The sequence below is a fragment of the Micromys minutus genome, assembly GCF_963924665.1.
Source record: "Micromys minutus genome assembly, chromosome: 3".
In the NCBI taxonomy this organism is placed as follows: domain Eukaryota; kingdom Metazoa; phylum Chordata; class Mammalia; order Rodentia; family Muridae; genus Micromys; species Micromys minutus.
The window spans coordinates 33,431,633-33,459,150 of NC_137972.1; the positions used below are offsets into that span (position 1 = coordinate 33,431,633).

Below are 27,518 nucleotides of genomic sequence, written 5' to 3' on the forward strand. Positions count from 1 at the left end.
TGGGCAGTCTGGGAAAATGGAGGCAGATGTGAGCCCTGAAATAGAAACCAACAGAAAATTTATCAATCACTTTGAAATTTTAAAAGTTTAGGTATACCTATACAAATATATCTCCTTGAATGTTTTAATAATTTGTATACCTTCTAGAATGCATATACATTTCCCCCTGTGTAAGATCATGCCACAGTTTTGATTTTGCTGCACACTTATGTCACCTACCAGACTTATATAATGCTGTCTGTCGAAATTTTCCCATGCCGAAAATGCTTCCTTCTATTTTGAATGATGGCATAGCATTTTGTTATATCGGCTTACCCAGACCTACGCACCTGATCTCTTTCTGATGAACACTTGGGTAACTGCCACTCTTCTATTGTTATAAAAGGCCCACCGTGAGCTTTTCCCCCTTATCTGTTGTTACTTAGGGTCAATTCCCACAATGAGAATCACAGGAAAGCTGATTTACTTTAAGACTCTGGTGGAACACCCATTGCTAAAAGAAAGGATTTACCCAGGGAACTGTCCAGGAGCCAAGGGTAAAGAAAACTGTCACTTTTGATGTTCCCTGAAGCCTTTGTCCAGAGCTTCCGTCACAATGCCTGGCTCAGTGGAGGCTGAGTGTAAATGTGTGAAGAATTGAATTTTCTGTAGAATGGGTGTGTCATGTAGCCTTATCCTCTCAGTCTGTTGAATGAGGCTGACACCAGCTGCTCCTTGGGACCTATGTGAAGTCCAAACATGCTTTCCTGTGTGGAAAGACCTCAGCTGGAAACTATAGTCCTTAACATTTAAGAAGGAGAACAATCCTGGTAGTATCCTTTTAAAAACCTGTATGTCCTGTATATCTTCAGACTTGTGGCTTAAGCTTGTGCCTTGGTTTCCTCTTGTGTGAAATGCCCACTGGCCATTCCAGCGAGTGTCAGACAGGGATAAGTCATTCTCCTGTGATCTATGTATCCTTAGGCTTATGACTTAAATGGACTGGGCCTCAGTTTCTCACTTGTAAAATGGGTTGGAAGCACCCTGGAAGGACTTGGCAGTACCGGCTGCTCTGCCCTTGCTCAAAGCTGGCTGTGACCTTAGGCCAGCAGAGATGGTAACACATTGTAGCTCAGCCCTTCTTCTCAGGTACCGATTTGGTGGCCTGGTGACCCAGCACTGCTAGACACACAAGGAAGGTGACTTATAGCAGAATCACTTCTCTAAGGTCTGAGCTTGGATCGTCTGTTTTGAGAATGACACCTGCAGAACACTAGCCACAGGCTTATGTCCTCCCACCTCACAATACGTCCCGAGTTTCCTCTTGATCCTGTGTTTAGGAAATGTGGTCTGAGTTTAATATTTGCATAAGCAAACATAATTAGAAAGTTAAACACAGTGTCCAAAAAAAAAAAAAAAAAATCCCACAGTGCTTCACAGAGACCAGCTGAGAAGCTCTAGCTGTCTGCTGGTTTGGAGTCCTAGTCCCAGCATGGTCCTCGCCCGCTGTTCCTGTTGCAGCCTTTTCCCAGGTGGGGCTGACTTAGGGAGAAAGGGTTGTCAAGGCCTTTAGGAAAGGAAGGCTCTTTTTTCCTGGGCTGAGCCCGGGACAAGGGAGATAGATCTTTGCGGCTCTCATTTGGTCTGACAGCATCTCACTTGTGATGGAGGGTAACAGGGCAGGAAATAATGAAAGATGTCCACAGCTGGGCCCCTGGCTGCCTCGTTATCAGGCCTGTCCTGTAGAACAAAGAAAGTGAGTTGGCCCCTGTGGGCTGGAGAGTGTCAGGGACAAGTGTGCCTGGCTGATTTAGCCCAGCAAGGCCCCTTTGTTTTGTCCACATTATACAGAACTCAGAGCTAAGCTCCGAGCTCCTGAGAGAGTTCCCGCACCTACCTCAACCACTTATGGACTAAGGCCAGGACAAGCGATGGAGAGATGTATTTCATTTTATGTGGATGGGAGAAAGCCTTGAGCCATTTTAAGGAGAGCCCAAATGTGGCTTTAGCACCTTTCCATCAGTGTGACAGAACTTTTAGAGTTTGTTCCTGCACTGTCTCACTGACTACCCTAGCCAGTCTCTGTAAGCCTCAGTTTTCTCATCTGGGAAGTGGGTCTGGTACAATACCTATAGTAAGGACTACTTAGAAGGCAGAGGCAGGTCAGATGCCAACAGAAGGTACAGCACTGAAACCCCACTCAAGAAATGGAGGCTCATTAATGGTTCCTAATATGGAGACTTGTAGCCACCCTAGGACCCTAGTGCTTGGTAGGGGTTTCCAGACCACCCACCCAGTCTTGCTGTGGCAGTGGAGCTGCAGGAGGTCAGGAGTGGCCTCCATGGGCCTGAAATATTTGTCCCGTCTGCCATCTTCACAGAGAGCAGCATGCTGTTTAACTTGATTCTCATTCTCCCATCATTCCCCACGCTTCCTTTCATAGAGTCTGGGGGTTTTGTTGTCTGTTTGTTCATATTGTTTTTACTTGGTTATTTTTGAACTTCTTGTTTTATGTGCGTAAAGTTTAGCCTACATGTGTATATGTGCAGCATGCGCAGTCAGTGCCTGTGGAGGGCAGAAGAGAGAACTAGATTATCTGGAGCGGGTTTAATAGGCAGTTGGGAGCTGTCATGTGGGTGCTGGGAACTGAACCTGTGTCCTCTGCAGGAGACAAAATTGCTCTTAACCGCTCTCTGACCTTGGGGACTCTGTTCTAAGAAATGGCAGCACCACAAATTCCAGAACCCCAAGATCTGTTGTCCAGCTGGTCAGGAAGCTGAGTCAGCATGAGTTCAAGTTCAAGGCCAACTCAGGCCACAGAGTAAATTCAAGGTTAACCCAGTGAACTTAGTGAGATCCAGTTTCAAAAACAGAAAGGTGTGTACGTGGCCTGTCAGAATAAAGATATTCGAAAGAGACAGTTGTGACTCTCAGTCCAGACCAATGAAACAATGAACCCCAAAGAAATAAGGATTTCTCCAGCTAGCAGATTTCTCAAGCTGGCAAAAGAAAAAAGTGTGTGTGTGTGCTCACACACATGCACGTCTGTGTACATTTGTCTCCGTGAAAGAGATTTCATCACAACTTACTAACAACTTGTCGGGTAAGACTGAATCCCAGACAGAGCTGTGTCAGTGGGTAAAACCACACCTGAGATAGGACAGCATAGCTTTAGCTCTTTCTTTAAATGGCCGTCTCACTTCCGAACCCCAGGGTTGTTCTGGATCTTCTGTCCCTTTTCTCAAAGTGGCCAACATTGATAAATCTTCTCTTTCTGCTTCCTACCTTTCATTTGGACGTTTTTACTGCTTTGTTAAGGGCAGGTTGCTGGCCCTGACAGTTACAGACTGTGACCCCCTCTACCCAGTTCAGTATCAAAGAGGTTTGAGATGTAGCCCAGAGACTGAACTCTTGGGTAGTATTCATGACTAACACTGCACTCAATCCCCACCAGGGAAAGTCATTCAGAAGTTCATGGTGATGGGCTGGCTTTAAGGGCAGTGGTCTGGCTCAGACAGACCCATGTGAGACTGAAGGAGATCCTAGAGGCAATCTGAAATGACCAGGGCCCATGGCTGTGGATAACAGAAATTCCAAGATAACCTTGGCTTCAGGCATGGGGGTATTTGGGACACAGATATTATTACCAGAAAATAGTCTGTATTTTTGCCATGTGGCTCTGGTATCTGTTCCTCTTTTCCAGAAGACTGAAAGGGAGCCTTTGTTAAAAGTTAGTTTGTCTCATTCTCATGAGCAGGTGGCTCCCAGCAGCTCCAGGCTTATATCTTATCTGTTTTAAGTCCTTTTGTCTAGCATTAGATCTTCTAAGGGCTGATTGGCCCAGCACAGTCATGTGATGACCAATGACCTTGTGTCTGTGGTCAAGAAGCTCTCTTCCCTGACTAAGTGTAGGTAGATGCTCATCTCTGGAGCAAGAGGTGCTCAAGTCTGCTGATCCACAGAGCTGAGGATGGGTGAGGGTGGCTCCCCAAGAAAAGTTGGGGTGTCCTTATGAGGATGAAGAGATAATAGATGGCCACTGAGCTCTCTCTTCCTGTCCTTCTACCACATTTAACTAGATGTCCCTCAACAAAGGATGTGCCTTACCTCACAGGACTGCTCAGTCTATCTGAGGACAGCTGTGATCAATAGACAGTCCTTCGATGCAGAAATGAAATATTACAAGTTTTGTTTTGGTGGCACCCTTGAGGGCTACAAATATCCAATAAACACAGAAACTTGTTCATTGCTTGGGGACAGGAATCAAGATAATCCGCCAAGGTCTTTGCTTCCTGGAGTGAAATATTTCTGTTCACTTGAATCTTCACTACCATTTGCTTGTGGTTTCTCCTGAAGCTTCTCACTATGGGCTGCGCTGAGTTCCTTTGACCTGTAGTAGTTCATGGGGAGAGGCATTCAGGAGAAAGGACTGACTAGCTTTCAGTCGAAAGGGCTATCTCAACCCTTCAACTCAATGGTAATGTTTCAGCTGAAACCTCCAGATAGTTTTTGCATCAATGCTCTGTGAATCTGGCCTGACTTTGGCACCTCCCCCCACCCATGTTTGACCCTTTTCAAACTTTATCTCATTAGATTCTGGCCAAATGACTTGAGGGATTGGCGGGGGCTGGGGGGGGGCAGCAAGCAGGTAGCTTTTTCAGAAGGCATGAACTCTGTTGGAAAGGCCCATATCATAACTTTTTCATGTTGTTACCTTCTGTGTTGAGCTGAATGAGATGTCTCCTGTAAGTCTTGATCCCTGGTCCCCAGTTGGTTGCTGTTTGGAAAGGATTAGGAAGTGTGGCCTTACTGAAGGAAGTATGTGACTGGGTCCAGGCTTTGAAGTTTCAAAAGGCTCCTTCTCTCTGTCTCCTGTTGTGGTTAAAGATGTGAGTTCTCAGCTGTTTCTGCCACCTTGCCTGCACTCCACCACCACAGATTCTAACCTGCTGCAACCATAAACCCAATTAAATACTTGCTTTCTTAAGTTGTTTGGTCATGGTGTTTTATCATAACAATAGAAAAGTGACCTATGTATCTTCTAATGACAATGTGTTGGCTCTGTGTTTGAGTCTTTTCCCTTGGGATGTAGAAAGTGGAGCTAAGCTTGAGAATGAGTTAGACATGAGGGTGACTTGAGGGTTGGTGTTGAAGGGTAAACATGAGTCTTGCAGTTGGGGAAAGAGAGTTTGGAGCTCTGAAGCAAGGCAGGAGCTCAGCAGGCAGAATAGATCAAGGCGGAGGTCAGAGATACACCAGAACTGAGGTATAAACAGCAATCTAAGCAGATCAGCTCTTAAACACAATCTGCTTGGTTCTCATTACATTCTCACAGTGCTTCTCCACCTTCCTAATGCTGCGGCCCTTTAATATGGTTCCTCATGTTGTGGTGACTCCCAACCATTAAATTATTTTTGTTGCTACTTCATAACTGTGATTTTGCTACTGTTGTGAATCATACACTTCTGTTTTCTGGTGGCCTCCCCAAACGGGTCTTGTCCCACAGGTTAGATGGAGACAAGAAAATCAGGAGTTCAAGGCCAGCCTCAGCTATACAGTGAGTTTTAGACAAGCCTGAGCTACTTGAGGCCCTGTCTCACAAAATCCAAACACAAACCATACAAAACAGTGTTTCCCACTGCCCAACCTCCCTAATGTTGTCCAATACATTGTATTGACTCCTTTATTTTATCTTCCTAGCCTTTGATTTTGAGGTCTTACCCTTAAACATAACCTGCCAGTGAGTGCACATTGCTGGGCTCCGCCATCACAGTTGTGGATTCAGTGGGTTTGGGGATCTGCATTTCTAACCAGTTCTAAGCTGACTGTGGAAATGAGCCTGGGAAGGACTTCCAGTGTAGCCTCCTTGTTTTACAGATAAGGCAACTGAGGCCCATGTCTGCTAAGGGCATAGTCTTCCCCAAACCCAGGTATTTGACTCAGCTGTGAATCTACCCCTTCATGGTACACCAGCTGGGGGGGGGGGTCACTGTGTGTCATGCTCATTCCTCTCACCCCGGTTGTTTCTGAGACTAGGTATTGAGGCCCATCCCATTCGCAGCCTTGGTCTGCTTTCTTCAGCTTCCTTAACAATAGCCGTCCATTATTCTGCACTCCGATGCCTGTAGAATTTAATTACTTGCCCTGGCCGTGATGTGAATTTGATTGCTGGAAGCTGCAGCATTCTGAAGCACTAATGAGGAGAGACTCTTAGCAGAGCCGAGAGGGCGTTTGGGGGGCCAGTGTTTGAAAGCAGCCATTCACTGTGTGGCAACAAGGACTTGCTCTTGAGTGAGTTTTCTCGTCCCCGCCTCGAAGATGTCCGTCGCATTTCATAAATAAATCAAGGCTTTTGTGTCCAATAATTGCTTTGCTTTGTAACAGAGATCAAAAGCAGCCATGGCCTTGGATTCAAAGCCAAGTTTATTTTTCAATTTTTTTTTCCCTTGCAGGAGAGAGTGAGGGTTTGCAAGCTGCAGGGTCCAGCAGTGAGGTCTGCATTGGCGCAGGGAGAACAAAGAGATGAGGGACCTCAGCCTGCCTCCTCTGTCTCCTAGGGAGACAGCCTGTGAGGCAGACCTCAGCAGGCTTTTCCAGTCGTTTAGTACTCATAGGCCAGTGCTCTTATGATGGCAGATAAAGAATTATAGCAGAGAGAGGATCAGTGAGCGCTTGTTCTATACAAGGCCCTAAGGGCCCTACGTGCTCTGAATTCTGTAAGTCAGAGAGGAAGATACTGTCATTACCCCATTTTACAGAAAAGGAACTCAAGAAGGTGGAGGCTTTAGCTTAATGTCCAACTCAGTGGTAGAGACAGGTGATGAACAAGACCAGAAATAGTCCAAACAATGGCCTCTCTTGGGGAGCTTACAGGGTAGTACAGAAGTTGAAGAAATGGTTTGTTTGGATGCAGGGGGAGGGGTGGTCATCCTTACCCAAGTTCTTTCAGAGGGAGGTCCAAGAAGGTATGATATTTGGGGATTCAGTACTGTAGCAAACCTGGATAGTTAAAGCCCATCACAGCTTGGCTTCCACAGGAAGTAGACTCTCAGACAGAAGCCCAGTGCAGATTGGGTTGGGGTCCCACCTACAAAAGGAAGGGGATGGGGGCAGTGGCTTCAAAGGACAAAGTGTGTGGTCGACTCATCGAGAAGCTGAGATGGCCCTGCATTGGCTTGACTATTCGTTGGTTGGTGATTGTCTCTAGGAGTGTGTGGGGCGGGAGGGAAGGGTGCAGGGCTTCTTCAGCCTACAGTAGCATTTCCTAGGAGGTTTCTTAGTCCTGAAGGGGAGCTTGAGTGTTAAGTGGCCTTGACAAATACACGGAGCTTTGGGGAAAACCAGAGATGCTAAGATCAGTGGGAAAGGCAGCCCAGCACTACAGCTGAGCTCCACCGCAGTCTGCCTTCTCATTTTCAAAGCGGAGCTGATGGACATCTTCCTCCTATGACTGCACAATTAATAGATGCTGTGAAATGCCCACCTCGTACACAGTGGGCAATGAGCTCGTGCTAGTGAATAATAGTGCTGCTTGTAGGCCTTTGGGAAGACTGGAGACAGGATGCTAGGAAGGTTTTCTTAGGGAGCACAGGTTAAACAAATCTAAGGAAGACACCAATTGCTTCTAAAGGATGGTGGCTTTGTCTTCCTTTTTTATAACCTCATGTTTCTTTTTTTTTTTTTTTTTTAACCTTATGATGTTGACTAGGACCTCTAGCCTGTAGCGCACGGAGGAAAAGATACCCTTGATTTCTAACTTCTTACTGTTTAAGGAAAAAAAAATGGGGAAATTGGGAGCACTAAAGACCCCCACAACCTGATGAAGAGGGTTTACCAGCACCACTAGCAAATCACACTTCCTGCTTTGTGACTGCTCACAAGATTAATATGCGCATGTTAAGAACACTTCTGTGTGCCAAGCCAAATCAGTGAGGAAATGTCATTAAGATGCATACATCAGGAGAGAGGAGAGAGTGCAGATTAATGCCCTTGATGCACAAATTAGCCACATCCCAAGAGTTTCGGTAATGGTCTGTCATTACTGTTCAGATATACATATTTTATAGTTCCCATTGTAATTCCTTCATTTTACATAATATTCAAAATTATGCGCTTCTTCCTCTCATCTCAAATGTTTTTGTTTTGCTTTTGAGGCAGGGTCTCAACATGTATCTTTGGCTGGCCTGGAGCTTGCAATGCAGAGTGGGTTAGCCTTGAACTAACAGGAATCTGCTTGCCTCTCCCTCCCAAGGCTGGGGTTAAAGATATAAGCTACCATGCCTAGCCATTTCAAATATTTTTAATAGCTTTTTATTATTTTAAATTTCTAACTTTATTGTAGTTTGGGCTAGAGATACATATGGCTTAGCAGTTAGGAGCAATGCCTGCTCTTACAGAGGACGTGGGTTCAGTTCCCAGCACCCACACAGTAGCTCATGATCTTTCGTAACTTCAGTTTCAGGGGAGCTAACACCTTCTACAGACATCTGATGGCATCAGGCATGCATGTGAGATACATACATACATACATACATACATACATATACATGTATATATGTGCAAAACACTTATATGCATAAAATAAATAAAATCATACATAATTAAAGAAATTTAGAAGAAAGATTAATTTATGATATATGTATATTGAGTGTCAATACCTGTAGAGTTCAAAAGAGGGTATCAATCTCCTGGATCTGAGATAACAGGGAATTGAGGGAGTTGGGAGCACAACTTGGCGCCTCTGTAAAAGCAGTATGTACTCTTACCTGCTGAACCATCTCTTCAACACAGTAAATTTCAAAAAGAATTATATATACTCCAAAAGAAAAATATTAGTAAATTCTATTATATAATAAAAAAAAACCTGACCCTACAACAACAAACAAAGCAACAGACTGATAGGCAAAATGCATTTGAGACAAGGAGGAGATATTTGGTCTTCACAGAATTAATAAAATTTTAATACCCAGAAAATAAAATCAGCTTTTACAAATGTATAAGGAAGGAGCAAAAACAAGCCCAATTGGATCATGGGTAAGAGGCAAACACAAACAATGTAGCTGCAGTACTAAAAATTAAGAAAGGACACTCAAACTGATAGGCAGAAGATGCTTGAAATACAGCTTGATGGCAGGTGGATTGTCAAAGTCCCTGGAGGAGACCGGCATATAATGCATCAGGGATTGTCATAGGAATGTAAATTGTCCAGTATCAATGGAGGAAGTAAATGGCCTATTATTAATAGAAGAAAAATTACAGACCACAACCAAGCAATTCCATTTTTAAAAATAACCCAAAGATGTTCTGAGCCATCTGCACACACACAACTTTTTATGGAGATTTTTTTTTCTATAAACACTTTAATATTTGGCTAACAGCTGTAGGCTACAGTTTGTAATCTCAGGGAAATCAAGGCAAGGATCCCCAGCTACATTACAGTCAAGAACAGAGAGAAGATGGGGATTGATGCTGCCCGCTTGTTTATCCTGGTCTAGCTTCCTTTGCTCATACACAGTTCAGGTCCCCTCTTAGGGAATATGCTGCCCACAGGGGGCCGGGGCAATGAAAAATTAAGATGATGCCCCACAGACATGTCCACTGTTTACCCAAGGAAATTCCTTATTAAGCTTCTGTTCTGTGGGCTGGAGAGATCCTAAGAGTACTGGTTGCTCTTGCAGAGCACCTGGATTTAGTTCTCAGCACCCATGTGGTGGCTCACAACCCTCTCTATGTCCAGCTCCAGGAATCCCGACACCCAGTAAGTAAATGGTTAATTAAACAGCTATGGCAATAGCATGCTAGAACAGTCATTGATAATTCAGATCAAGGCTCTACATCTGGTAGTAAAAATTTGGGTAAAACTTGAAAATATGATGGTAAATCTAGGTGGCTGTGGGCCCGTAGAGCAGACACCAACTATAGGTCCGTCACTGAAGAATAAGGGGTTGGGAAGAATGCAAGAAAACTTCAGCTGTCTAACATTTCACTTTCTAAATAGTTTCAGAGAAGAAAAAGTGGCTCCAAATTTTAATAATTATTAAGCTTAAGTAGTGTGTATTTTGCTTTTTGTTTTGTTTTGTTTTGTTTTAAATATTGGAGAGTTTCAAGTGAGGGTAAAAGTCAGTTGAAACAAGCTGGGTCAGGAAGGCTCCTCAGTGTCAGACAGAGGGCTGGGGCTGTGTTTTCTATACACCAAAGACCCACTGAAAATTCTTGACTGAGATTCATTCACTCAATGAGTCTATCTTACTAGTGAAGTGCTCAAAGTCACACTGAAAGGTGACTAATTTTATGCACACATGTGATATCTTTGAAAGCAGAAATGCTGAACCAAAGTGGGGAAGCTACATGCCGTTACACACATTCTCTTACAGCACAGTAGTGATAGAGTGCTCTCTGGGTGGATTAGGGAAGGTGATATGAAAATGGAAAGGAAGGAAGGATGAGTAGATGGGAGGTTGGAAGAGTAGACAAATGAGTGGATCTGTAGGGGAGCAGAAGGACTGATGAATGGGTAAGTAGAGAGGTGGAAGTGTAGGTGGGTAGGTGGATAAATGTCTAGTTCAGTGGGTGGATAGATGGATAGGTGAATGAATGAGTGAATATTTATGTGCTTGGCTGGATGGGGAATGGGTGGTGAATGGATGGATATGAGATAAGTGGGAAGATGAATAGATGGATGGATGGTTGGATGGATGGATAGATGGATGAGTGGATAGATGGATGGGTGGATGGATGAGTGTATGGGTGGATAAATGGGTGGGTAGATGAGTAGATGAATGCGTAGATGGATGGATGGATGAGTGGATGGATGGGTGGTTGAGTGGATGGATGGGTGGATGAATGAGTGGGTAGGTAGATAGATGGGTGGATGGATGGGTGGATGGGTGAACATATGAGTAAGGCATTTTTGAAATGCTAATGTAATTCTCATTCTTCCTCCACCACAAACAATGCAAACAAAGCAGAAGATCATGCTGTGCAGTGGTAGGGAGTTAAAGAAATGTCTTGGGTCCGTGACTTAGTGGTTGTAAATGACTGGTAGTGTTTCCAGTGGAGCACATGAGCCTAAGAGCATCCACAGGCTTGAAGCTAACACTGAGAGGGAGACAACACCAAACTGAGAACTGATCAGCTGAAAGTCTTCATAAGAAACTGGCCTTGCATGTTCCCAGTACAGGGGGCTCCTACGGTCAGATATTAGTTCCTTATCTGTAAGAGATTCTAGCAGAAAAAAGAAAAAAGAAAGCAATTGGAAAATTGTCAGCCACCATCAGGATATAGCCAAGAAAGATTACTTCTGATAAGTTCTATGCCCACAGACATACAGCTTAGCGTTCTATACCGTTTCTGCTTGCAGGAAAGCCAGGGGTTGGGTAGGGAATCTAGTCACTCATGGTAACTGATTCTACAAGATGTCATCTAATATTTACAATGACCAGAAGCACAGCCTTGTAAATATTAGTATGCTTTCTAGAACAAGGCATAGGGACATCTGTGTACTAGGGCTATTTTTAAATATTTCCAAACCACCAACAACAACAACACTACCACCACCACTACCACCACCAACAACAACAACACCAACAACAAAGAACAAAAAAGAAAAAGGGAGGACTTTCTCATAGAGGCAATAGAATAGAAAGACTAAGAACAGCATGCTTACCGTCTGTATTAATCAGGGTTCGCTAGAGTCACAGAACTTATGGAATGTCTTTCTATACTGAGGGGATTTATTGTGATGATTTATAGTCTACAGTCCAACTAACCCAATATCGGTCAGCTGTGAATGGGAAGTCCAAGAATCTAGTAGTTACTCAGTCCCATGAGGCTGGGTGTTTCAGCTGATCTTCTATAGAAGTAGGTTCCAACAGATGTGTTGCCAAGTAGGTGCAAGCAGTCATAGAAGAGTGAATCTTCCTTCTTCCAATGTCCTTACATGTGTCTCCAGAATAAGGTGTGGCCCAAGTTAAAGGTGTGTACCATCACGCCTGGATCTGGGACTTGCTTTGTCCAGGTTGACAATGTCCTTAGAGATTTCCTTGCCTTAGTCTTCTGGAATTAAAAAATGTGTACCACCTTGCCTGGGCCTAAGCTTTTTTTTTTTTTTTGGCCACTATGCCTCAAGATCTCCATGCCAAGATCTGGGTCAGAAACCTGTGTCTTCCAGCCTCAAGTTCTGGATGACAGGTGAGCCATCCAATTCTGGATTGTAGTTCATTCCAGATATAGTCAAGTTGACAATCAGGAATAGTCATTGCACTGTTGTAGTAACAGTGGGCCAATGATGTCCCCCAAACAACCGATCTAGGCTCACACAGGCACCTGAGAACAGTGTAGTGATCAGCATGCACCAGGTGGACCAGAAACACAGCTAATGCTGTCATTATCTCCAGTGATATGTACCGTAGCAATAGCACTAAACACTGTTATGAATGAGGATATCAGGGACCTGCTTAATGTGGTTACTACTAGTAGTAGCAGCACCAGAGATCCAGAAACTTCTATCCTGATCATGTCAGTCACTGTTTCATAGCTACGTTAGTTACTTTCTCATTGTTGTGATCAAATACCCAGCAAGAAGCCACTTGGAGAAAAGGGGTTTACTTTAGCTACAGTTTGAGATGGAATGTGTTCTGTCGTGGTGGGGAAGGCACAGGGTCAGGAGTGTAAGGCCATCACTCACACTGCACCAGATTTAGGAAGCAGAGAGGGCAGGAAGCAGGGCTAGTTTATAACACCCCACGGCCCTCTCTGGATGACCCACTCACTGCTACAAGGGTCTACCTCCTTGGGCTTCACAACCTTCCCTGAGAGTGCCATCGGCTGGGAAGCAAGCTCCACTACACGACCCTATGGGACCTTTGCACATTCAAAGCACATCTGTGAGGAATCCTTGGGTGCCCTCGGGCCAGCTATTTTAGCAGCTCTCAAAAAGAAGCTTTCTGAGTCAAAAACGTCCCCCTGGAGACGCTGAGTTAGAAGAGGAGGAGGGTGTGGGGTGCCCACGAGGCCAGGTTTGCTGCTTAGGCAGGAATGGTTCCATCTGGAGCTGCAACAGCAGGAGACACTTGTTAATTCTGAGGAAAGGGGCAGCCTAAGGGAATGGCTCAGAACAGGGAGAAGCAACCTACTAGCGATAGAAGATTATCTAAGGTCAGGGTGGAAGGTGGGCAGGCTGAGGAAGGTGTTCTAAGGAAAGGATATGAGGCAATACCATGTAGAGCCTTGCTCTTGGTGACATAAGACCCATCTAGGAGGAGCTGGCTGTTTATTGGTTGGAGCTGATGAGTTCTGGGTACATCGACTTTCCAGGAGGAGCGGATAGGTCCACACACTCTGGGACACACCTTTGCTCTGGACATAAGGGAGAACACAGCAGTTCTGGGTGATGGTCAGTGCTCACATGCTCCAGACATAAGAATATGGAGCCCTCGTGAGTCATAAGTTTGTGATTTGATGGGCGAACAAGCCAAACGATGGAAGCCAGTAGAAGGATGTACCAGGTCCTAGGACCGCAAGGGTGGTGGGGTTTGCTATTGCATTGTATTTGTTCGATTTCATTTATTTGAACCTCAGAATTTGAAAGATTCTGGAGTGACCCTGGATTGTGACCCATAGGTGGGCACTCAGAGTTACTTATGCTTGGCGTTTTGACCAGTTATGAGACTCTGCATTAGCCCACTGCGAAAAGAAGCTCCCATGACCAAAGTTGAGAGCAACACAAATTTGTTGCTATAAACATAAATATTTAGAATGTAGCTAGACAGTGTGATCATTTAAGAAAATAATAGCAGTAGGTTATTCCTTAGTGTCTGAAATCTCCTCTGTTATGGGCTTTTGACACAGAACTGGGCACAGAGTCCCTCCTATGGAACTGGTCTCACTTCAACACTGAACTTCAGAGGACAGTTGCTTTACCCCTGTCACCATCATACCCTATTGTATCAGCACAGATTTCCAGCAGGACAGTACTATGGTATGCAGTGTCCAATGCTGAGTAAGACCACCGCTTTTCTCCCCCAGTATCCTACATAGCACCTTCTGTTACTATGTAAACTAGCAGCAGGGAGAGAGTTTTCTGGTCAGCTTGAGGTTAATTTCTCTGTGTCTGCCTTCTAAAGTGGATGATGTCTTCATCAGTATGACCTTACCATGTAGTTTTAATAGGCAACCAGGAGCAATAGCAATAGCATGTGCTGATTGGGAGGACTTTGGGGCCTTCTTGACTAAAAACTGGTGGAGAAGTAGCCCATGCTTGGTACTGGGATTTTCATTTTAATAATGTATATATTCTGGAAACAGCATTGTCCACCCATGCAGGGTCCTTGTGTTCAAACTCCTTTAAGAAATGGAGCGCTTTGATGGGGGAGGCCGTGTATCCTTAATTTTGGCTAACTCCTAAGCTCTCCTCTCCACAGTCTCTCTCTCCACATTTAAACCTTTTGCTCAGATGTTTCTTTTGTCTCCCTTCATCACTTCTGTATTCTCTCATCTAAACTAATTGGACTTTTTTCTTGTGTTATAAGATTGGAGTTTTCCATATAGTTTTTAATGTGGCCTTCATTTTGGATAAGCCTTTGGCTGGTGCCCCATTTTCTCATCCCCCATTCACCTCTACGCTTAGACCTTCCCTTAAACCTCCCAGTGTTCTTATTTCTTCCCTTCATTTAACCTGTATTTCACCATTTCCTCTTCCGTGAAGCATCCATTCACACCCAGAGGCCTGTTTCTAGTGACCTGGCTTTCACATGTAGGTGAAACACATTCAACAAACAATTCGAAGCTGGGCTGGACAGTTGGCTCAGTGGTTAAGAGCACTGACTATTTTTCCAGAGGTCCTGAGTTCAATTCCCAGCAACCACATGGTGGCTCACAACCAACTGTAATGGGATCTGATGCCCTCTTCTGGAGTGTCTGAAGACAGCTACAGTGTACATATATATATATATATATATATATATATATATATATATATATATATATATATATATGTGTGTGTGTGTGTGTGTGTGTGTGTGTGTGTGTATGTATATATATATACATATATATATTTAATATAATATATATTAAATTAAATTTAAAAAAAAGATTCGAAGACAGGTTTCTACTAAATATTCCATGCATGTGGGACCCAAAGCCAGGGAGAAACTGGAAGAGATATCATAGGCCCAAGCATAGTCTCAGGGTGCCATGAATCCATGTGGGTCATGGTACTTAGGTTTGCTGAGTAGTCACAAGGCTGTCCATGTTCTTCAGAAGCTCCTACCTTTTGGGGACTGCTACACAATGTGTAGAGCATTCAAGACTGAGACCTATACAGTTAAGTTACAGAAAAAAAAATCTAAAAATAATTTTTCTCATGTTTTGAGCAAGTTTCTGACTTGAGTTGGATTCATAGTTTTCCTGGTGTGCATGTAGCCCATAGCTGTAAGTTGGAAGCACCTGAGGGTGCAATGAATGCTGGATGAAAGGTTCATTTACATGCCAAATGTCCTGGCCCAACAGATGCCATCCTTAGGAGCACCCAGAGGTGCAGATGGCCACTCCTCTCTAAAATGACTTGGTTTCAGAATCATAAACTGAGACACCTCTGTGAGGCCCCAGTTCCTGTGGCCAGCTAGAAAGCATGAGACTTCCATAGTTGGCGCAGAGTTTGGAATACTGGGCCATCTAGTCTTCCTAGAGTAGCTGAAATTGGGGCTTATAAGGGAAAAATCTTGATTGTTATATGCTGGGAAAGTGCTCAGACTTTCTAGAATCACCAAGTGGTCAAACAGAATATTCCTGCAGGCTGGAGGAGCTGATGCCTGGAGGACTTGTCTAAAGCAGTACTTAGCTTGGGAATAGTTTAAGCCCTCCATGACATTAGGCAATATCTAGAAATGACTGTGGTGGTTACAACTTCAGGGTAAAGGTAGATATTACTACCAGGAAGAAGCAGGTAGGGTACCCAACACCCTGTCATCCATTCTTAGGATGATGACAAAGAGTTAGTTGTCCCTCGGGGAGTTTAACTGGGGTTAGCTGTTGAGCAAAAGAAAGCTGGAGATACCTGCTTTATGGCTGGCCCTGTGACGGGCTAGCCTCAGTCTACTGTTGGTTTGACAGGAAGGGAAGACTGTGGGGATGGTTGAATCTTCTTTGGCTCAACCTTGTGTGTGAAGGAAGTGACTTCTATCCAGTGTCCTTTGCAGGCATGAAAATAATGCAAAAAATGTGGAGAGCGAGGGTCAGTTGTCACTAGGTCCCCAAGGTCTGGGTGTGGTGGCCTATTGAAGATTGTCTTGGTTTTGGCCTTTTGTCCCTGATGGAATGTTTGGTTTGGGTTCATTACTCAGTAGTATTTGGAACTGTAATTGGGAATACTTCCCTTTCCTAACCAACTCCAGCCATAAAAAAGACAAAACCAAAAACAGTAATAAGCTTTGAAGGCTTCTGGACAAGCATCAACTTTGTGGCTGCTCTGGGAGATGCACGGGAGTTGATGAGTTGAAGCTCAGCAGGTCCCATAAGGTGGCTTGAGGAAATACAAGAACATACCCTCCAGCCCTACTAGTTCAGGTTCTATGTACAAGTTCCTGTTTCTGAGGCATGACCCAGAACATCCTATTCTCCCACTCAAAAGCCTTCAATGGTTCCCAGTTATATTCTAAATAAAGTCAGAGCCCCATCAGACTCCATGATTTGACCCCAGCCTAGACAAATAGTGGTAGCTTTAGAACCCCGAGTCTATAATGAGGAAGTGTTATTCTAAGAACTGGGGTTGAAGATGAGGTTGTGTTCATTGGGATTCTCTGGCTACAAGTAGCAGGAAAATGAAGAGTAAAATGTCTTAAGCAATTAAGCCATAGAAGTAGATGAAGACTCAAGACTAGTTCCAATGTTTTAATTAATCAGTACTTAGATAGTAATGAAGGGAACCAGGTTTCTTTTACTCTGCCTTTCTAAGGCAACATTCTCTTTCTATCTCTAGATGCGTGCTAGTACCAACTTGGGCTATATAGAGTTTTGCTCACACTTAGTAGGAGTAATACCTTCTCCTTCATCACACAAGTCCTGCTTTTTCTATCTCATTAAGTCAGCCTGGGACTTTATCAGCTCAAAGAATAATCCATGGTGTAGAGTTAGGGTGGGATAAGGTTCTCTGGAAGAACTGAGCTGGGGAGACAAATGCAGACCAATACATGCTCCTATTAGGACGTAAGAAGAGCTGGATTATAGGGTGTGAACCCCCAGTTCCTGCTACAAAGTGTAAAGGATTGGGCAGTTTGAAAGTAGGATGTGGTGATACATTAAATTGAGGAGAAGCGATAATGAAATGTCTACAGAGTAACTTTAAGGTTTTATCTTGATGGCTCTAAAGCCATACTTTAAAATCAAGGTGCTGGGAGTATATGTGTTACTTTTCAGTAATTTGTGTTGGAGGGGACAACCAGACTATTTCTATGGGCTGACATTTGTTCTTCCATATTCCAGAGCAAAGAGATTGGCCTGCAGATGCATGAGGAGCTGCTGAAGGTGACCAATGAGCTCTACACAGTAAGTTCTACCCAAGACCATGTCTGCTTTTTTGGGTCTTGTCTTCACTAGAGGGAGGTGGGTCAGAATTTGGAGTGACAGTTGGGTCATCATGAAAGTTTTTAATGACTCATAATCTCAATCCCTGATTCCTTGTGTTTGGGATGAGTCCTGGGCATGTTTAGTACATTACAGTGTGGGAGAGAGTAATGTGATCTGTCAGATACAGGATGTGTTATTTAAGAACACAAAGGTCCTGAAGCGGAGGCTAGGAACATGGGTGTAAAGTCTTCAGAGGGTAGGAATATGGACTTGGGTGCCAGGTGCCATAGGCTCCAGGCAGAGAGTGCTGTTTAGTGACTGTGGCCTTGGAAGGTCACAGAGCTTGTTTAGATCCCTTTGTCTTTGACTGTAGAACCCTGCTCTGAGAATAGCCTGAAGTGAAACGGTGAGTATGCCTGACTGTTTGCAGTGGAGAGCATCACAGTTTACGCCATAGCTGAGCTCGCTGCCTGCTTTGGAGCTAAGGCCTAACCACACTAGAGATGGGCATTAGAAATGAGGATGGAGGCTGGAGAGATGGCTCAGTGGTTGAGAACACGGACAGGTCTCCCAGAGGTTTCGATTCCCAGCAACCACATGGTGGCTCACAACCACCTGCAGTGAGATATGATGCACTCTTCTGGTGTCTGAAGACAGCTACAGCATGCTTATATATTAATGATGATGATGATGATGATGATGATGATAATAATAATAATAATAATCTTTATAAGATGTGAGGATGCTTGTGGGATAGAGAGCACACTGCCTAGGCTGTAGGGCAAGAACTGACTTTGGCTTCTTGGTGAGGACTGACGGCCTGAGGATACAGTGTTGGGTAGACCAGGTGAAATGCCGGGTAGAATTGTTATGTTTGATGTACCTAGAGGTTCTTTATAAAAGTCCTAATTTAACATGTAAATATGTGTAGGCTGTGTGAAGCCCTTTCCCTTTGTCATTACTGTATTTCTGTATTTATACCCATAGTGGTAGCAGTGAGTTTCTCAGGGGCTGAGAGCCAGGGCCTGTACAGGCGGAAGGCCCATTGTAGACCCCCGCAGGTGGGGGACCTAGAATAAGACTTTTTAAAAAACTGGTGTAAAATAAGGGGATGGTGCCTTATCTTGGTGAAAGAATGTACAGATCTGTGAAGCCAACTGAACATAGAACTGCTGGAGAGAATCCACTGGGATCAGAATAGCCGTGGGTTGGAAGCAAAGACCCTGGATGAGCAGCATCTGAGAAGCCACACCCACTCAAGGGCTCATACTACCTATTGTCTTCTCTTTCATCTCTCTCTTACCTACGTTTGTACCCAAGTGATAATACCGAAGGCGTGTCCGGCCACTACCCGGCTCATATTGGAGATTTCTAACGGCCAACCAGACACAACTTAGAGTCTTCTGGGAAGAGAGTCGTAACAAGGCACTATCCAGATCAGGCTAGTCTACAGGAATATTTGCGGTGGATCATTTTAGACAGATGAAGACATTATGGAGGACACCACTCATGTATGGAGCCTGAACTGTCTAAAAGAGAAGAACGCCAGCCAAGTTTAAGTGCAAGCAGTTAATACGGGGCATCCGTCTCTATGCTCTTAACTGTGGATGCTTTGTGGCTGACAACTGAGTTTCTGCCTTGACGTTCCCTCTGTGATGGAGTGTGTCCTGACAGTGTCAGCCCAACAAGCCCTTTTCTCCCTGATGATGCCTTTTGTAGGATCTTTGACCTTCAAAACAGCAATGAAATTACGGTAATGCCTGAGCATTACCTACATCTTAAACCTACATCTAAGGAGCTCCTAGATGTGTTTTGACTTTGCTCAAAACTAAAAATAAAGCTGGACCTAGTGAGGCAGACATGTGGGTCCATCTATTTAGGAAGCTGAGGAAGGAGGGCTAAAAATTTGAGGCCTGTCCAGGCTACAGAGGATGGGCAAAGCCTGGACAACTTAGTGAGAGCTTGTCCTATAAAATGTATATTATAATATATGTCCTATAAACACATAAAATATAATAATAATAAAGGTAAACATGAGCTTCAGTGTATAGCTCAGTTGTAGAGCTCTTTGCCAGCTTTCTGAAATGCCCTAGGTTCACCCTAGTAGTACAGAGAAAAGAGGCAAAGAGAAGGCGGACATTCTGAAGTCAGAATCTGGGTCAGATCTAATTTTCAATTGGAAAGAACAATGAAATCCTTCCACAGTCTCTGTAGAGGTGGGTTCCCGAAAGTCTCATGGATCTGGGGACTCTGCAGATGCTCAGGTCTCCTGTGTAGAGTGGTGTCACGTCACACATCCTTCCAGGTACTTGAAACCGTTCCCAGACTGCTTACTATGCAGATACAGCGGCACGGCTATGCAGGCAGTTGCTTCTCCATGGTATTTAGTGATGAGAAAAGGAAAATTCGTGCTTAGTAGGAAAACTTTCTTCCCCAATAGTTTCAGCCTATATACAGTTGGTTGACTCCTCAGGTGTGGAGTTCACAGCTATAGAGGGCCATCATACGTGTCAAGCACAGTTAGTATGACAGGGTATATAGCATGCTTGAGAATCTGCATGTCACTAATCATGACCATCATTATTATGTCACCCCTAGTGGGTGTGAGATAGGCTGTTGTCTATACTCCCAAGGGTGGGGTGAGTGATAAGTGTGAAAGGCTAGTGAATAAATGGGATCGTCTAGCTTAGAATTCTGTAGAGGATCTTCCTGCACTGGTTATTACCTATGTGAGGTCTTTCCTATGCTCCGTGAGTCTCTCTGGGTATGGATTATTTTTTCCACAACAGTTCTGCACCACAGCTCCAGGCACAGGACCTCACTGCTCCTCACTGCTCCAGATCTCTAACCTTCCCTCCACCTTCCAGTTGGGCATCTCATTTTGCAGGTCCTGATTTGCTTCTGGGTGCTATGATAAAAAACAACCTGGCCAAAAGCAACCTGGGGAGAAGGGGATCTGTTTTGGCTTACTTCCAGCTCACAGCCCATCACTGAGGGAAGTCAGGGCAGAAACTCAAGGTAGGAGCTTCAAGTGGAAACCACAGAGAACCACTGTTTGCTGCCTTGTTCTCCAGATTGCCTGCTTGCTCATATTCAGCTTGCTTTCTTATATGGTCCAGGCCCTCCTGCCTAGGGATGATGCTGCCTACAATGGGCTGGGCCCTCCTATGTCAACTGCCAATCAAGACATTTTCTCTGACCAAGGTGGTTCTTCTGTTGAGGTTCCCTTGATAAAAAGTAACCAGGAAAACTGTTTATACTCACCCCTCCTCCAAACCTTCTCTGCTTCCTTACCATTGCAGCTCCCCATTGTGGCCTGCCTGCTTTTATCCTCTGTCTATTTGAGTCATGCCCATTTATTCCAACTAAGCCCAATCCTAGCATCTTTAAGAAAGATGCCACCTCTGGGCTTTGAGCCTTGTTGTAGCTTTATAGAGACCTCCTACCTTCATTTGTCTGTGCCTGTTCCCCTGTTGCAGTGTGACTTCTCTCGAGTCAGGTATTGGCTGGGTGAGTAATGTAATGTTTCACTAAATGCTCAAAGGCAAAAGTCGAGTGAGCATTAGAAAGTGGCTTCTGTGGCACATCACTCTGCCTCTCAGTTCTGTCTGTGAAAACTGGGGCTGAACGTTTTCCCATGGTTTGTAGACTGAACAGTACTGGGTAGTCTTAGAGACTGAGAGGAAAATGCCATCTCTGTGTCCTTGAACTCAGGTACTGGTGATCTGAATTCAGCAGGTTCTGTGTACATAGCTGCCTGTTCTGTCCACAAGTTAAGGCAGCTGGACAGAAGCACCTGTCATCAGATATGCAGGTAAGGGGCTGGCTCATCCAATGACAAGCTTCTGGCTGTGCTTATGGTGGCCTGCTGGTGGTGCTCCAGGAGCTGGAAGAAAGGAAGAGCCCAGTGCTTCCCAGTTCTCTCTTCTTCTGATATATGTAGGAGAGGAGTCCTCAGGTTCCAACAATAAATACCCCATGATTGCTAACTGTAGCCCTGTGTACCCATAGGTCCTGCATCCATGAGTCTGAAATATCCCCTGAAGGCTCATATGCTTAAAAGCTTGATTCCTTGACACAGCTTTATTTGATGATATTATTGGGAGGTAGAGATGGAGGGTGCTGATTGCAGGAGGTAGGTCACTGAGGACATGTCCTTGAAAGGTTTCTTGTCCTTAGCCCCTTCCTGTCTGTCTCTCTGTTTCCTGGTTGCTGAGGTGAGCCACTTTGCTTTGACCCACATTCTTGACCCATGATGCTTGGTCTCACCACACACTCACAGCAGGGAAATCAGCCAAGTGTGGATGGGAATCTCTAAAACCATGGGCCAAAATTAACCTTCCCTCCTTTAATTTTTCTCAAGCACTTGCCACCGTGGCAAAAAGCTAACAGATGTTGGTCCAACCAACCTTGGGTCAAAAGTATTGTTCAATACAGTCTCTATTACCAAACATATGCAGAGTTCTCGTTATTTCCTAAGCAGCCAAGGCACAATAGAATGCCCATTTATACAGAGTAACATTGTGTTAGGTCCTATGAGGACTCTTAAGATGAAGTAGGAGGGGCATGTGTAAGCTCTTTAGTATCACTGCACCATTTTATATAAGGGACTTGAACATACATAGAATTTTTTGGTATCTGGGTACATTTATGAGGAGAAATCCTGAAGCCATTACCATAGATACTGTGGGATGTTCACAGTTATTTAGAAATGCAGTTTAATCCTCAAATTCAGGGCTTCCTGCTGTGGTGGCTTCAAAGAACCTTTGTTATCCGAAAATGGGAACATTTTAGAGTTGGGCTCTGTCAGCATCTGCTCATCCTTGATACTCCCATGGTGCTGGCGGAAGCAAAGGCATGAGGAAGAGGTGTGTGGCAGTGAAGGTCATGGATTTTGCCCGTAAGGAGTGTTAGATCTGAGCATACAGACAAGCCGGAGACAAAACATGAAGCTGGGCCTAGGACTTCCTCAACTGCTTCTTAACAAATTGCCTCCCAACTCAGTGGCTTCACACGCACCTTGTTATTTGCTTGTAAGTCTGTGGATTAGAAATTTGAGTTGGTTCAACTACAAGTAGGCTTGTGGTAGCAGTTTTCCGGATGATTAAGAAAAAGGAACCCAAAGTGAGTGGACCCCAGTACACAAGCTTCTGCTGTGACCTCTTTGGCTAATACCCAAAGCAAGTAACAGTTAAGCCCTGGATCCCGAGACAGAAAACTAAACTCCCCCTTTTTTCTGCCTTCACAATGCTGAAGCCATGCCTAGGCAATGTCTGGTGATCACAGCCACCCAGCTTCTGGGGGGCATTAGGGTCCTCTTGGACTTCACTGCTAGAAGATTCTACTGAAGATCCCAGTTAGACACATCTTCCTAGCTCCCTTGTTGCCCAGTCCTAGTCTCACTGGCACAGTAACTAAGGAATAAATGAGGTAGAGAAGAGGCTGTGCAGTCAACCCTAATCTTTTCCTCCTCAATGTTCTGTGGAAGAAGTGATCTGTTTAGAGGCCGTGATGATGATGGTGATCAGTTCTGACATCTGTCTCTTAACCCCCACCCCTTTCCAACATAGTTTTTGATCACATATTGACTTGATGTAAAGAACACAGAATAAGATTGTGGACCATGGTGAAATCCTTCCGAAGAAACAAAGACAAAGCAGATGACAAACTTCAGCTAAAATTTACGTTTAGGTTTTCATTATGTTTCTGGGTCATGAGACACAACTGCTGTTTTGGTAACTGATTGGTTCCCTGGTAGTCCACTTCAGTCCCTCCTTTGTGTTCAGCAGCTCTGCTCTGCATGCTGGCTCTGCCTTGCAAGCCCAGGCTGCAGGAAGAGCCCTTTTGTTGAGAGCAGAATGCCAAGGGCTTCAGGTGTCCACAACAAACAGGGACCTAGAGACACTAAAACTGGAGTAATGAATGTGCAATACCATGTACAAAGTCAAACTTGATCTGATTGTGTGCCAAGCTCAGGGGTTTGAAATGCACTCTGGGCCTCCAGTTAAATATTTGTAATGATGCCTCCTTCCTAAGGGCCCTGCTCAAAGATGGGAGGGTGAAGAGGGCCTCCCACTGGGAGCCTTGTTAATGAGTTCTAGTTCCAGCTCTACCCAGACTCTCTGAATATTTTTCTTTTACATATGTGTGTTTGTGTATGTTTGTGTGATGGTACGTGCATATGTGCATGCACATACATTTATACACATGTAGAGGCCAGAAAGCAATCTCAGATGTTATTCTTCAGGTACCATCTACTTTTTTGATACAGTACCTCTCTCCAGCCTGGAGCTCTCTGGGGATGCTGGGCTGGCTGGCCAAAGAGCCCCATGTATCTTCTAAAATTATATTTAAATACAACCATCATGATTTCTATATGCTACTGTGGACGTGTGTGCCGGAGGCCTCACACGGAAATCTCTGCTCTGGCTAAGTGCACTAAGTACACAGGTTCAGGTGAAGGGGAGCAGACTCGAGCAGGGACTTAGCTGTGGAGGAGGGACTTAGGGAATGACCCAAACCTATCTACAAGGGACTGTGGGGGGCTATAGCTGTGCAAGAGGGGCCTGATCTCCTGGAAGATTAGGAAGTTTCCTACAATCCCTTACGGTCCCTAGGGCTTCAACTTATCTCGACCGTGAATCAGGAGACCTTTCGTAGGCCATGGCCCCACACCACTGGGCCCCCTAAATCATTTACTACTTTTCTTTAATTTGTCTAAATCCATCCCCCTCCTCCTATTCTTTAAATTCTCTGTCCTAATTAATTATTGGAAAAGAGGCCTGTGTTGGCAAAAGCACAGGCTTTAGAGGCCCTGTTAGGAGAGCCCCTGATGGGTATTTCCAGTTCCTCGTCTGGAGACTGATGAGGAGCTCAGTTACTACGAAGGACATCCTGATGCCTGGTGAGCATTAGTGTTCCTGCCCCAGCACCACCTCAGTGGCTAACAGTCTTACTAGTGGGGTCTTCTTCCAGAGCTATTTTCCCAACGTCAGTGCATATGTCCAACATGCTTCAGACACCCAGTTCCCAGGAGAGAGAGACACTGTCTCTGCACACTGTCTCTTCCAATGGTCACTGGTTTTTTTCTCCTTCCACATATGGTGCTGGCCGCAGGCTAGGTGCTGGTGTGCATGCTCCTGAGGTACTGAGATTCATTTTTGCTCTCACCGCGATCTTTGGAAGGAGGAGGCATCATTACTACCATATTATGGTGGACAGTGGATCTGAGGGACCAAGGGGTCAGGTAGCCAGTCCAGGGTCACCCATCTGGGGAGTGGTTGAGTCTGTGCCAGAACTACTCGGCTTAAGCAGCCATTCCAGAACTTCTAAAGGAAATATATTAACTGGTTACATAAATATATGTCGACTACAGCTGTCTCTGAGTAATTACAGGGCATTGGTTCCAGACCTCCTCAGATGCCAAAACCCAAGAACACTTAGTTCCTTTTGTAAAACAGCATAGTGTTTGCACAGAATCTGCAATACCTTCCTGTAACCTTCAAATCCTCTTGCTTATGTATTATGCCCAATGTAGGCAGACACTATACAGACAGTTGTTATGTTGTATTCTTTAGGGGACAGCAACAGGAAAACATCTGTCCATGCTGAGTAGGGGCATAAACAGACTCTGGGAGTTTTTGATCTGCAGTGGGTTGATCATAAAGCAGTGGAAACCTAGGTACAGAGACAGCTTTGGAAGGAGATCATATAGTTTATGTGAGAATCGAAATGCACTCTGCAACTGCCCTAGAACTCAGCCTCCCTCAGTCACTCGGTGGCTTCAGCCAGAGACCAGCATGAAAGATGCATCAGTGTTTGTTACTTTCCCATGTGTACCAAAAGGACCCTGAGAGCGTCGAACAAAGCTGTAACACGTTAGGAATACCGGGAATCATATTGTTTACATAAATAATTTTTCTACCAAGTGTAGGGCAGACCCTACACAGTCAACTAGCCTGGATTCTTGGTCACCCCTTTCCGTGCAATGAAGAACTAGAGTTTGGGTATTTGGCGGGTGTTTGCTTGTTTGCTTTTTTGCCTTCATGCCACCCTGCCCATGAAGGAACACGGGATGAATGAGGAGGTTCTGTCAGCTGGGGTCTGGGTGTTCCTTCACCTGGGCGGCCTTCTCACCTCTTCTGGCTATCGCTACAGCCGGAGATGCTTGTGCAGTCATGGATGTGCAAGCTGCTGCTTAACTGTGTGCGGGTGATGAGATGTGACTGGACACTGAGCTGAGCTCCTCCGTGGGGATCTGACACAGTGTGAAAGAACGCAAGAAGTGAGGCAGCCTGATGAAATCTTCGGGCATCTTAAAGTCCACTGAGATGAGATGGCATTTGACAGACCAGGGGGGAGGGGGAGCAGCGAGGAGAAACGTCAGGGAGGCAGCTGCTGGCCTGTGGGAGGGGCCTGCCCTCTGCCAGTCAGCATCATTCGGAAGTCACTGCCCTAAGCTTGGTGAGTTGGGATCAGGACTGCTGTGTAGAGCTGGGGGTGGGGGAGGAGCCTGCCTTTGGGGACTCACTGTTGGCAAGGGTCAGGGATCCAGTTCAGACAGGCTGTTTCATTGTTTTGTGATGCTGTAACTGAGTGTCTGAGACTAGGTGATCTATTAAAAACAATAGAGCTATTTGGTGTGAGGTTCTGGGATCTGGGAGGTCCCTGAGCATGGCCCTGGCACCCGGTGAGTTCTCTCACTCTGTGCCATGTGACAGAAAACTGGAGTCCAAGAAAGGTTCACTATAAGCAATGAGAGGAATCTGAATCTGTTTTATAAAAAATTCATACTTGCAATAACAAACCCACTCCGGCAACAGCCACCTTGGTCTCCTCTCAACACGATTGCATTGGGAACTAATGCTCAGATGCATGAACCTTGGGGGAGCCATTCATACCACAGTACCAACATAACACTGGCGGCTCAGGCGTATCTGGGTCTGGGGACTTGCCTATCGTTTCATGGTGTGTCTCTCCAATACAGTGTGCACTTTGAGGGCACAGACTCTGACTGTCATCTATGCTATAATATCTTGAGGATATCAGTGTAATCCTGACACAAAGCTGCTCCATCAATATTTAATCACAGTGAAGTGTGGTCCTCCTTCCCCTTCCAATGTACTCACCATCTCTAAGGTAGAAAACCTTTGCCTTGTTTCTTCCTTCCTTTATTTGCTTCCTCTCCTTTCTTATTTTTTTCTCCTTTTCCCCACCTGTTCATCCACCATCCATCCATCCATCCATCCATCCATCCATCCATCCATCCATCTATCCATCCATCCAACCATCCATCATCCATCCATCCATCCATTAATCCAACCATCCATCATCCATCCATCCATCCATCCATTCATCCAACCATCCATCCATCCATTCATCCAAGCATCCATCATCCACCCACCCATCCATCCATCCATCCATCCATCCATCCATCCATTCATCCAACCATCCATCATCCATCCATACATTCATCCATCCTCCCATTTTTCCTTATTTGGGAACCAGCATCTATCTCCTTGTGGTTTTGTTTTCCTCTCTGTGAGCTTCTCCTATCATTTTTGCCTCCTCTTCACCTTCTGGCCTCCTCCTGATACCACAGTACCACTCTCTACTCAGTATTTTAAATAAAGTCCCCAGGGTAGCATCTAATTGGTCTGGCTTAGATCATTAGCCAATATCATTATGACCAGATTGAAATGATGTTTTCCAGTTGGCTCAACCTGGGTCTCATGGCCACCACCAGGATCAGAGGTCAGTTTCTCGTGAACTCCATGGACTGAAAATAATGGAGAGGAATTTGGGGGTTTTCCTCAAATAAAATCAGGAAGCTGTTTCTGGAGGAGGACTAGATGATCCCAGGCAGAGTAAAACAACAGATGTCCACTGAGGGGACAGCAGGGTGAGGGGGGGATCAGGCAATGGCTCTGATGAGCAGTCACGTGATAATTTTCTATGCATCAGCTACTCCCCCATTC

At 44.9% G+C, this 27,518-nt stretch overlaps 1 protein-coding gene across 3 annotated transcripts in view; it reads left to right on the forward strand.

The window, feature by feature from the left end:
* The window catches only part of SRGAP3 (SLIT-ROBO Rho GTPase activating protein 3), a gene marked incomplete at both ends in the record, with an annotated part of 211,084 nt that overhangs the window by 121,904 nt on the left and 61,662 nt on the right, over positions 1-27,518 (forward strand). For all 3 annotated transcript variants that reach the window (XM_080914537.1, XM_080914536.1, XM_080914538.1), the window contains one exon: positions 17,458-17,520. In XM_080914537.1, coding sequence (XP_080770663.1) covers positions 17,458-17,520 — 63 coding nt within the window. The remainder of the gene's footprint in view (positions 1-17,457; positions 17,521-27,518) is intronic.